General features: G+C 39.4%; 1 protein-coding gene across 1 annotated transcript; it reads left to right on the top strand.

The window, feature by feature from the left end:
* Nucleotides 1–171: 171 nt before the first annotated feature.
* rp1l1b (rp1 like 1b) lies at nucleotides 172–12497 on the top strand. The gene has a single exon (XM_028039585.1). The coding sequence runs from the start codon at nucleotides 304–306 to the stop codon at nucleotides 11791–11793; it is 11490 nt and encodes a 3829-aa protein (XP_027895386.1). The 5' UTR covers nucleotides 172–303; the 3' UTR covers nucleotides 11794–12497.
* Nucleotides 12498–13253: the final 756 nt, after the last annotated feature.

Raw genomic sequence — 13253 nt, 5'->3', positions numbered from 1 at the left:
TCAAACCAAAAGGAGGAAGAAGAACCTGGATCTGCTACATGTGCAGGCGATGTTGATGATGGGTCATTTTCCCAAACTTGCAACCCTGACAGAAAAGAGACTAATGGAAGTGAAGTGTTGGATTCAGGGTTGCCTTTTCCAAATCCATCTCAAGTCCCAAAAGATAAAGCATCAAAAACATCAGAGAAACGTAGCAAGCCAAAAACTTCAAAACCTTCTCATATCTGCCACTGCGGAGAACCCGAAGGAGTTCAGATCGAACCAAAAGAAAAAAGTACAACCAAAGATTTAGAAGAAGGTCAGATGCAAAAAGTTGAATCGAATGCTATGTCTGTAAAGTCACATGCAGCTTGGAGTTCCTATAAATTAGAAGAAATTCAGAAAGTCGACTGTTCAGAAGAGGGGAGAGGATCCAAAAGTGCCATGTCAGTTAATTCAAATGCCTCAACAAACTGCAGTTCTGCTGTTCCAGATGGTTTAACTGAAGGATTTCAAGCATGTGACGACAAAGAAAAGAAAGAGAGAACGTCCAGTAGTCTATCTGTGAAATCCTTTAAGTCCACTAAATCTGTAAAGGCACCACCACCACAACATCAGCCAGAAGAGGATGTGGAAGAACAGGCTGAGGATGATTCAGAGCTGAGGACACAGAGTTCACTGTCAGCTTTATCCAGTGTGTCTGCTGAATTAAAAAATATAGTACAAGAAGAATCAGAGGAGGAGGACAATCAGGTTACAGCTGAAGAAAACAAGGACAATAGTACAATATCAAGGAAGTATAATCGTTCAAGAACTCCAGAAGATAAAACTGAGGAAAACCTAGAAGACAATCAAGTTGATGGAGGGACTAGATCAAGTTTAATGTCTGCTGCTTCTGGGAAGTCAATACTCAAGTCAGTATCTCCAACATCCAGGACATCTGTGAGAGCAAATAGTCCTTTGTCAGCAAAATCCAGAGAATCAAAGACCCCTGAGCTTTATGATACAAAAAAGGCAGACATCAAGAAAAATGATAACACTGAAGATGAGAATGAACAGAGACCACAAAGCAAGCTGTCAGTCAAATCTGAAAAGTCTGTCAAATCAAACATATCTGCAAAATCAAGCAAATTAAATCAAACAAAGGATTATTATTGCAACATTACAGAAATATCAGATACTTCTGAAGCAAGAGCATCAAGTGTGGCATCAGAAGCATCATCTGGGTCAAAATCTGTGATAACAACTGAACAAAACTCCTGTGGAGATAATGGGACAACTGAAAGAGCAGGGAGTGTCATGTCAGTAAAATCTGGCCAGTCACACACCTCTGTCGTATCTTTAAAATCAGAAACCTCTCAAGTTTCAACAACTCACTCTGGTCATTTGTGTGATGAAAGAAATGATCTGTATGCTACTGCGGGGAGATCAAGTTGCATGTCAGATAAATCCATTAAGTCAAACATTTCAGCAAGATCAAGTAACCTGAAAGTCAGTGACAAGTTGAATAAAGACAATGTGGCAGATGAGGAGCAGCAAGGATCTAGTGCTATGTCAGCAAAATCAAATGTGACAACCGAATCAACCTTCTCTAAAGCTTCAGAAAAATCTAATCTGTCAAAGCAAAGTGATGCTGTTGTTGAAGGAACCTCTGGAGATCATACTGAACAAAGAGAAAGAGCTCCAAGCAATATATCAACCTCATCTGCTCAATCCTCAAAATCACATGCTTCTGCAGCATGTATAGAGAAGGATGCCTCTGAAGTTTGTTCTAATCCCTCTGACAGAATATTTAATGAAGAAGAGGGGAGATCAGTGAGCTCAATATCGGTCCAGTCAGTTAAGTCAAATATCTCTTTAAAATCAGGTAGAACAAACTGTTCTACTTGTACTCAAGCTGCTGATGCCACTGAGTCATTTCTTCAAGATAGTGAGGAAACAAATTCTGAAAACAGAGCAGAAAATTGTACATCAACCAAATCAGTTGAGTCACAAACAGTGAGACCAGCAAGTGCTACATCCACAAAATCAAAAAATTCTACTAAATCTACCAAATCAAATACTTCCAACATATGTTCAAACAAAAGGCCTGGTGAAGACACCACTGAAGAGGCAATTCCAGAGAGAGCTCCGAGTGTACTTTCAGTCGGATCTACAAAGTCAGCTATTTCCATTGAATCTACAAAATCAAAATGTTCTACCCATGATTGGCAGGAGAAAAGCTCTGGTGAAGAAAATGACAAAGAGCTGCTTCAGGAAAGACCAACAAGCAAAGGGTCACATGTTTCTGAGAGGTCTGTAAAGTCTGCAGAAAGACCACATAGTGTTTTATCAGAGAAATCAAACGTTTCTGATATTGAGTCATGTGCATCTGTTGAAATTTCTGATAACAGAGATTGTGAAAATGCCACTGAACAGAGAGCTCAGAGTGCACAGTCAATGGAAACTGTAAGGTCAACTACATCTGCCAAATCTACTAAGGCACCAGAACATGATGAACTTCATGAAAACATAACTAATGATGATGAAATGGTGGAAAGAGCTGCAAGTAACATGTCTGCCAGATCAGAAAAATCAACCAAATCAAACATTTCAACAATTTCTAAACGGTCAAAGGTTGATACAGGTTGCTTGGAGGTTGTCTGCCCTAATGAAAGGGTTGTTGAAGGAGAGAATGAATGTAGATCAGTGTCACCACTGTCAGTTGACTCGATTGTTTCGACTAAATCAAATAAGTCGATGCACTCAGCTAGAGGAGAGGAAGATGGAAGACTTGTCAATGAAGAAGAGAGACACATGGTGCATGGTGAGGAAAGACCACCAAGTAGTATGTCAGCCAAATCCATCCAGTCATCTGTGTCGGAAATATCAATAAAGTCTGCAGGAAGAACACCAAGTTCTTTGTCAGCAAAATCTGTAAAAACTAGCACTACTGGGGCTTGTTCAGGAAAGTGCCCTAATGAAAGTAACACTGAAGAAGCACAAGCAAGAGCAGAGAGTGTGATGTCATCCAAAACTGAAAGGTCAACAAGCTCTGCCAAATCAAACAAATCAAAAGGACTGGGAAGTCGAGGAGATTATATGGTCGATGATAATGGACAATTGGAGAGATCCCCAAGCAATTTGTCAGTCAGATCAGAAAAATCAACAAAATCAAATGCCTCTAAAGGAAGCAAAAGATTAAAAGTTTCCAAACTCTGTTTGGAAAATGAGGCTCCAGATTCTGAAGAAAGAGCTGCAGGCAATGGACGTGAAGACAAACCTTTATCACCTCAGACAGTTAAATCAAATACATCTATAAAATCAATTAAATTAAAATGTTCTACTGATACTCCACTTGCAAAAAGGTCAGACAATTTTAATTCAGATATTGAAAATGACAAAGAGGCAAATATAGAAAGAGCACCAAGCAGAACGTCAACAATTTCAATCCAGTCAAGTGTCTCGGAAATTTCTACCAAGTCTGAAGAGAGAGCAGCAAGTGGTTTGTCAGAAAAATCACACGCTTCAGTGATATCAGACCTAAAAAATATTTCTGAAGTACCATCTGAAATACCTGCCCCTTTTGATGAGGTAGGCAGTGAAGATGAAGAGAGAACAAGTGTCATGTCAGTCAAATCAATTAATTCATCAGTTTCTGATAAATCAACCAAATCAGCAAGTCTGGATTGTGAGAAACACACAGAGAGATCATCCAGTAACCTGTCAGTCAAATCAGGGAGATCAGAGAAATCAAATGCATCAAAAAGATCAAAAGTTTACGAAGTTGATTTGGAGAACAGTGCTGACAACTCTGATGTAAGAATTGTCGAAGGGGAGAGTGAAGGAAGCACCATTAGTATGGTGTCTGCTCAGTCTGTAAAATCAGAATGTGAAAGGTGTGATGATGAACATGAAAATCCCAAAAGACCACCAAGCAGCACCTCAGCTAAATCCGTCGTCTCACATATATCTGAAAAATCTGTCAAGTCAGCAAACAGACCTACAAGTGCTTTGTCTGCAAAATCAGCAAAGTCAGACACTTCAGCAAAGTCTGTCAAATCAAATATATCTGATGCGATGTCTGGCAAAACTGTGGAAAGTCAAGAAAGAACAAACAGTGTTCTGTCATCTAAAACTGCAAAGTCAGCTACGTCAACAAAATCTTCCAAAGTAAAAAAACATACAAGCCCAACAGAAGAAGATGATTGGGAAAATGAAGACAGAAATCCGAGCAGTATGTCTGCCAGGTCAGTGACATCAGCAAAATCAAACATCTCTAAAGTGTCCAAGGAATCAAAAGCCTCTGCTGTTACTTGTGAGCTAAATGCTAAAAGTGATAATGAAGATGACTGTCAAGAAGAGCACAATGAAAGCAGATCACTGAGTTCAATGTCAATCCATTCTGTCATGTCAGATATTTCTACAAGATCAGGCACGTTGAAATGTTTAAGTGATAATCCAGTTCAAGAGCTCATCACACGATCAAATTCAGTTATTTCTATAAAGTCAAATAGCTCTGGAGTTTTTTCTGATACTAACCAAACTGGGGAGAGAACAGATAACAGATCAGAGAGTGCAATGTCTGCAACAGAAGAATGTGTATGTGGTCTTGATCAGGTAGAAAGACCAGCAAGCAGTTTATCAGTAAATTCTGCAAAATCAGCAATGTCAAATGTTAATGGGACATCTACAAAATCAAAAACGTCTAACATTCCCTCTGATCATGAACAGGAAATTACTGCTTCGGATATTGAAGAGGAAGGAAACTTGTCATCATCACAGGTGACCAAGTCAAATGATTCTGGTTGTTCAAAAAAGTCCAGATGCTCTGATGTTGCAGCTGCTCAGAGCATTGAGACCCCCAATGGAGACAACAGTGATGAAAAAATGCAAGACAGAGCTGAAAGCTGTACATCTGTTAAAACAGGTCGCTCCCATGTATCTGAAAGACGCATTGGATCTAAAGCCTCTAGTCAGGCTAATGAAGGGGTGGATGAACATGAAAAAAGAAAAGAGACTGCATCCCACACTTTAACGGTTGAACTGGCAAAATCACTGTCCACAGAGACAGAAACGTCTGTGAAATCTAGTGGCTCAAACACTGATGGTGTACTAGCTGAAGATTATGTTGCAGAAAGTGACAGCATTGTAGAGAGAGCAGGAAGTCAGGTGTCTGACAGATCTGCAAAGTCAAAATCTTCAACAAAATCCAAGAGATCAACAGGGGGAGATTTAGGTAAAGAAAACTCAAAAGAAGAGAGCTTTGAAAGACCACTGAGTTGCATGTCTACTAGCTCAGTAAAGGAGTCAGTTGAGCAAGCTGCAAGTACAAGGTCATCAAAACCAAACATTTCAAGAATTTCAGCAACTGTTTCTCAGGTTTCGGACACTACTCTCAATGATGAAAACACTAATGAAAGGTCATCAAGCAACATCTCAACAAATGTAAAAACTTCATCAAGAGTGACAACGCCATCTGACGTTACTTCAGTGGACGGCACTTCAAATGGAGAAGGAAAAACACAAAGACCTCCAAGCACTTTGTCAGCAAAATCTGCTAAATCTTCAAAGTCCAGTAAATCTACCAAATCTTCTAAGTTACAAATCTCTAATAAACCAGATGAAGAAATAAGTGTGGAAGACATGAAGCGTCCACCAAGTAATTCATCAATCAAATCAACAATATCAAGGCATTCAGATGGCGGATCAAATAATTCTGAATTCTTAGCCATTTCTCCTGAAAATGTTGCTGATGAGAACACAGACGACATTGAGATAAAAACGTTTAGTCCTGTTTCTGCTAAATCCCTTAAGACAAATGTATCATCTGTCTCCACAAAATCAAAAGCTTCACATTCACAAAAAGCCACAGAAGATCAGTCACAGAGGTCTCACAGTGTGTTGTCAATAAAGTCTGACACTTCTTCAAGAACCATACAGTCAAATGGATCTTGCATCACCCCTGGGCAGAAGACTGGGATGGATGAAGACAATGAGTCAGAAGCAAAATCAAGCAAATTAATAGATCCTGATATTCCTAAGGAAGAATCCAACCCCCACAATGATGAAAACGCTTCAGAGAAATCTGAGGGAACACAGAGTCGTACATCAACAAAATCCCGAAAATCCAAAAATTATTGTGTCCCAGTCGAAGAAAGTTCTACATATGTGGAAGAGAGAGCATTCAGTCCTGTGTCGACAAAATCAGCAAAATCTGATCCATCTGAAGCACTAAGCAGATCTGAAGTGCCCTCGGTAACAATTGAAGAGAGTGAAGACAGATCCCCTACTGGCACGTCGTCAAAGTCCAAGGCTTCAGGGCGTTCAAAAAAGTCAAGGACCTCAGAGATTCATGGATCAAAAAGTTCAAGAAAGTCACAAAGTTCTTTGAGTGTACACTCACATATGTCTGCTAAATCTAAAAAAAACAATGTAACAGATGTCTCCACTGCCAGCGTGGTTTCTGAGAATACAGAAGAAAGTGTGACTTCTTCAGAAGTCAAAGAAGGCCCAGCTGATAAAAGAAGTTCTAAGACCAATAGGTCAAGAGAGCAGGGTAAAGAAGATGCAGGCATTTACCTAAATAAACATCCAGTAATTTGCCATGCAGACTCAGATGAAAGTGACCTGTCACAAACCCTGTCTTGTTCAGATAAAGAGATTTGTGAAACTTCCTCCCCTGGAAAATCTAAATCTTATGTTTCTGACAGGATAGCAAATGGTTCAGTAGAAGCCACAGACACTGTCTCTGATAAAGGTGGTAGAGGCAGTAAACATAAGGAAAAGGATGATGCTGGTGACTTTGACCTGGTTCCATCTATCTTACCTAATGCATCCCCCACCGAAGTAGTAAATGAATGGCTTAAAACCTTACCAACAGAGAGAGTCCTTTATGAAATGGAAGAACTTAATGAAAACAGCAATGGAGTAAAAGACAATGTTGTAGCTGAGGAAACGGATACAGCAGAAAAAGCTGAAAAGAATGAGTCTGAAGCTGAAAATTCAAAAGAAGTAAATGGCGTGGACAATGTCCAAAATGACTATCAAACATGCTTAGAGACACCAACTGAAGGTAATATCTGTACTCAGAGAGAAGATGCAAGCTTCAACTCTTCCATACAAGTTATGAAAGTACTTTTAAACCCTAAGCTTGACAGATGCAACAGTTTACCAGAAATCTCACCTGTATATGGGCGTAAGCTAAGTACCTCAGCTCAAGGTCTTTTAGATTGCCTTGTAAAGTTGCAGTTAATAGACCATGACCCTAAGAATGCAAATGAAAAGAATGAAAGATATCAGGAGCTAATGAGTATTCTTCAGTCCCTTTGGCTTTCCAATCCCTCAGAAGAGGAACATTTACAAAATACTAGCGATCATCATTCTGTTGAGGGGGAGTACAATCACACCTCATCCTCTGGTGTGGATGTAAACAGTGGATCCACTGGTTCTGGGAAGAGTAGTGATGGAGTGAAGAACAGTAACAATGTAAACATTGATGGATCTCAACCTCAGAACAGTTTAATAGAGAAAACATACAATGAAACAGATGCCCAGTGGAAACCAGAAATAGAAGAAGTAAACCAAGAAGAGGAGGATCCAGCCACAGATGAAACGATAAGAAGTAATGATAGTCCAAGAGAACCACCTGAAACACCATCGTCCTCGAACAAAAGTTCTGGAGAATCCAGCAGTAATGATGAAAAACTCTCCAAGAAATTATCTCAAGATTCTGATCCCGTTTGGGTGCTAACTTTGCTAAATAAAATAGAGAAGCAGTTTATGACACATTATATCAGCGCAATGAAAGAGTTAAAAGTTCGATGGAGCCTCGGAGATACCGATCAGCTTGACACAATGATAGAAGAACTCAAAACTGAGGTGCACAACAAAATTCAAATAAGCATTGACAGAGAAGTGAGGAAAATTGAAGGCAGAGTAGGGTTACCAAGACCTCCAACAGAAGCAACATCCAGAACATCAAATAAACAAACAGAAGAAAGAAGACCGGGGGTGAAGCTCAAGCTCCAACAGTCAATGGATTCACAAGGTGAAAAAAGCGATTCAACAACAGGGACATTATACAGTGACCAGCGAGGTGAAAATATTGATGAATACTGTCCATGTGAAACATGTGTGGAGCAAAACCTTAATTCCATACCACCTCTCTCCGTGGAAGTAAGAAGAACTGCACCTGTTGTTACGGACTATGACCTGAAAAGGATTCCGCTGAAGAATACCGCAGTTGATTGTGCAGCTCCCTGTGGAAATGACGATGACACAATGACAGCGGAAACACTTGTTGAAAAAGTTATTATTGGAGCAATAAAGGAAGTAGAAATCAATAAAACGCAACAAGTTGGAGAGGAAGCCTTTGAATTTACAGCAGATGAAAAGGAAGGAGATGATGCCTGCCTAGACGATCAGACAACTACTGAAGAATCAGTTAAGGTCTTTGCTACAGACAATGAGGAGAAGACAGGCACAGAAGGCGTTGAAAGACCAGGAAGTGAGAGTGGAGCCATACATACTGAAGAAACTGCTTCAGAAGAAGTGACTGATGATGCAATCACACCAGGTGGAGAAAGTGGATTCAATGTGAATAGTGAAACAGCAGAGAAATATACAGATATGTTGAGCAGCGTGTCTGAGGATGAGGATGAAGAAGAAATAACTGCGGCAATGCCAGTTAAATATATCACTGCTTCTACTAAACAGTTTCCTAACCATGCAAATGAAGTACATGATGATACAGTTGCTTTTGCTAATGCTGATGTCCAAAGCAAAGAAGAAACAGAGAAAGATGTTTCAGTGGAAGCGTCATCGCCAACCAAACTGGAAGCTTCCCAGGAGGATGCAAAAATGGATTGGGTAAAGTTGAGGAGACAGTTGCTCCCATCAGTGCAAATAATTGTTCACATGAAAAATAAGAAACAATCAATGATGAATGCTAAGAATAATGATACAGTTACGATTAATGAAATGGTGAAGGATCAGACTGAAGAAGAAGAAGTAGAAGAAAGTGAAGCAGAAACTGATGTGGTACAAGACACTATAATCTTAAGTGAAAATGAGCCATCAGAAGAGATTGAATGTAGCGAGACTGAAAATAAAGAACCTGCAGTTGAGGTTAGTGTAGCACAAACATCTGATGTCAAATCCAGCGAAGAAGAGAATCAGGAGAGTTTCTTAGAGGTGGGATCTAATGCAACCTTGTCGGAAGATGAAAAACAAGCTATGGAAATATCCTCAGTAGCCACGAGTGAGCATACACCTGTGGCAATCTTAACTAACCACAAATATGACATAGAGGAAGTCAGGCAAGGTACCAGTACCACTAGTGACCAGGACTCTGCGGAGGAGTCAGGTGGCAGCAGCGATGAAGATGAAAGTGAAGATGAAAGGGAGGGCACAATTAATGAATTATCGAGTAAAGAAGAGGAAGAAACAACTGGCGATGAGCTTTCTGTTACAAGTGAAACAAAACTGCAAAAAAACCAAGTCTCTGCAGTTGGATATGAAGGCACAAAAAAACCCAATGAGGCAGAATCAGAGGTTCAAGCATCAGAAAAAGAAGAGTTTGAAGAGGACAGCACAGTTGATCAGGAAGAGACAATTTCTCCAGTCAATTCTAATGACTCTCCTGATGAGAGTGAAGCAGCCGTAGGTGAATCCTCTGGAGAATCAGACGAGGGCGCAACAACAGAAGATGAAACGGATGTTAAAAAACAAACTGCAGTCACAGGAGAAGATGAAACTGTAATAGCAGCCAGTCCTGATCAATCTGATTGTGAGGAAGCAGGGCAGGTCACTCCACAAGAGGATACAGATGCAGAGGCTCATAAGGGTTCTTCAACTAAAAGTGAAGATGAAAATGAAGAATCAGAGACAGCTATAAGTGAGCATAAATCAGAGAAAGATTCAGCAGAAGGAACCGACACAGATGAAGAGAAGCTTCCCGCTGTCAGTGCAGATGAGTTTGTAGATGAAAACAGGGATTCATCAACAGAAGATGAATCATCAGAAGAAGACAATGAAGAAGCAACCACCAAAGATGATATTTCTACTGATAAAGAGATTTTTCCGGCACAAAATGGTGAATCAAAAGTTGTGACTCCTAAAGAGGAAGCTACAGCAGAGAGGACGGAGAATGAAGAAGTAGAAACAGCTGACGATGAAGAAAGTGGCACTGCCAGTGAGAATGACTCTGCAGAAGACATAAACGGCACCACAAATGACGACGACAATGCAGAGGACAATGAAGACATGAGTAGTGAACTGTCAATTGAATATGCTGAAAATCAGACAAAAGGTGAGCAGACTGGGGAAGAAGCAACTGTAAAAAGTACAAGTGTGCACAAATTTGAAGAAGCAGAAGAGGAAGAAGCGGTTGACTGTAAAGAAGAAACGGATAAAGTAAAACATATACATGATCTTGGTCTCGCAAGTGAAGCTGAAGACGACCAAGAAGATGAGATTGATGAAGATACAACTGAAAATGAATCTGGTAAGGATGAAGTGGAAGAAACCACAAGCAGACAGGGATCTGACTCAGAAGATGAGACAAATGAAGAGAAAGAAGATAAGCTAAAAGAACAAAGTATTGAGGCCACTGATGCTGAAGAGGAAGATATGGTCAAAAGCAAGAGTGACTCTGTAGAGGGTAACGATGCTTCTTCAAGTGATGAAACTTCAGCTGCAGAAGCAGAACATGAAATCAACAAGGCCTATAATGTAGCAAACGAAAAAGAGTCAGAGCAAACCTCAGGTGGTGAAGAGTCTGATGTTTCCTCAGAGACTAATCCTGAATCTACATTCGAAGGAAGTTCCAAAGCTGTGAGTGAAAATGAATCTGAGGCAGAAGGCAGCAGCTCAGCAATAGATGACAAAAAGTCTGCAAACAACTTAAGAGCAGGCAAACGTGAAACCACAGCTCAGGAGGACACATCAACAGTTAAAGATGATGATGATGATGATGATGATGATAATGAGTCAGGAGAAGAGGAGTCTGAAGATGAGGTTGTAGATACAACTCCACAAGAATGTACTGATGAAAGTGAGTCTTTGAGTCAGGCTGAACCTGTTGAGCAACTTTTATTGGCCAAAGAACTTGAATCATCAGGAAAAATGGAAGAGAGCATTGAAGTTTTTCAAGAAGAAAAAAGCCAAGAAGATAAAACACCTCTTGAAGAATCTGAATCAGTCGAAAATGAAAGTGACTCTGAATCCAAATGTGAAGATTGCTCTGAAGCTGTCACGAAAGGACAAGAAGATTATAAACTAACAGATGAAGATGTGAGTGAAGTAGAAATGATTGGCAGCGAAATTACAAAGAGAGACAGTGGAGAAAAATCCAGATCTAAAGATCAGTGTGAAGAAGAGTGTGCATGTGAAGGATCTGCAGACGAAGCAGAAGATGAATCTGGAGAAGAGAAGGAGCCACAATTTACTGAAAACAAAAATGCCACAACAGCTGCTTTGAATGACAGTGTCAAGGATTCTGAAAAGGAAGATGAAGATACTGACACAGCCATTGATGGCTGGAGTGGAAGCTTAGGAGACTCGGCTGATGGAGAAGACGAAGCTGAGGAAGACTCAGAACCTGGAGAAGACACTGCTGATGGAGAGAAGCCTTTTGTTGCAGACAAGCTGGGGAGTTTAGATGCAACTAAGAAAACTGCCAAGAAAACATTACTAATCCCTCTTGATGCTTTGATGAAAGAGAGAGCTGAGTCGGAGGATGGTGCTTTTGCTGATATTGAAGATTCTGAGACTGAGACACATGGCCAAGACGATGTTACAAGCCTCGAGTCAAAGAGTTTGAAAAAGCTATAAGTTAAAAAAAAAAAAAAAATCAAGAGATTGCTTGATGAATGTGATTCTGTCTGGAAATTGCAAATTATCTCATTCATCAGTGAAGGGAAGAAAGTCCCTTTATAGATCTGCAAAGTCAGCAAAAGATAACAACAAAGTTTAGATTGCTCTTGTAACTTTGGATCTTCTATGTTATTAGTTTCAGATAACCATAAACTGGATGCACTTTTTTGAGAATTTTAAACAGTGAAATGCTATATCTGCACTGCTGGTCATACAATTGCATGAAAAGAGAATCTGAAATACTTGAATGTACAGTATGTACTGTATTTAGCAGGTTTCCATAAACAGGATATAATTGTAGTGCATTTATTCTGTTGTGGCGGAATATATTCTCTTTGTAGGACTAAAATATGTTCGACCGCAGTTTGTCTAAATAAGTTCTATTAAAAACAAAGTCATATATTTTTCTAGTCAATAAGACAATGATTATATATATTGTCATTTTTAGCCCACAACTGTGTGGGTTCAGGGCTCACCATGGCTGCATGACAGGTAATAACAGGGATGACAGTAAATATTCATTATTGTGATGCATAATATGGTTTTTGCTCTGTTTCGTAGCCCATGCAGATGTGTATCAAAATACATTCTTCTTAAGTAAGCTTTTGCTGAGTGTACTGCAGAAACTGTAACATCTTCAAAAATAAAAACGTAAAGTGATATCTTGGTTCATTTTTGTTATCATCCCAACAAATGTAACATTTGAAAAAGATATATGTGTTGGATAGTTCTCCTATAAAAAATGGACTTTGCTTTTCCTTTACAGTTTTAAGTGATTCATGCATAAATGCAAGATGCATATCAATGTCAAGCTAGATTGTTGTGGATTAAAAAAAACATGTGTAATAAAAAAAACAAAAAAAAAAGCAAACGAAAACTTACTACTAAAAGTCAAGTCAAAAATTTCCATAGGTAAAAATATACACAGCATATTTTGTGTAAATGGTTGTTTTCTAGTCCTATTGAGCTAATATTATAATTATGAATTCAATCTAGCACTGACTTTAACAGTGTACTTTGCTGATCATTATTTCTGACTATATAGGATATTATAAGCATAATTATTTAACATCTTTATGCAGCAGGGTGACTCAGAGAGCATCCCGACCTCCATGGAGAATTCTTTTATTGTCTTTCTGCAGTGAAACCCAGACAGAGTTGATGTATGTGCCCTTCCCACAGTTTCTTGCTACGGTCTCATGTGGTCATGTGACACAGATAATTGGTGTCAGTCTGACTGACTGCTTAACACAGTAGTGGGCAGTGTGTTCCTGGTTGGAGTTGGATTTAACACTTAACCTGTGCTTGCTAGGTGTTTAAATTAAAAATAATCTGATCACAGTAAATAGCTGTGAACTGAACTAAAGGATTGTTTTTTTTTACTATTTGGTAAGAAAAAAGACAAACTGAATATGAAG

Source organism: Xiphophorus couchianus, chromosome 15, assembly GCF_001444195.1.
Source record: "Xiphophorus couchianus chromosome 15, X_couchianus-1.0, whole genome shotgun sequence".
In the NCBI taxonomy this organism is placed as follows: Eukaryota; Metazoa; Chordata; class Actinopteri; order Cyprinodontiformes; family Poeciliidae; genus Xiphophorus; species Xiphophorus couchianus.
This window is presented reverse-complemented; position numbering and strand designations above follow the sequence as displayed.

Bases quoted from the DNA above. Each gene is read 5' to 3' on its own strand.
- rp1l1b (XM_028039585.1), top strand. From the start codon at position 304: ATGCAAAAAGTTGAATCGAATGCTATGTCTGTAAAGTCACATGCAGCT.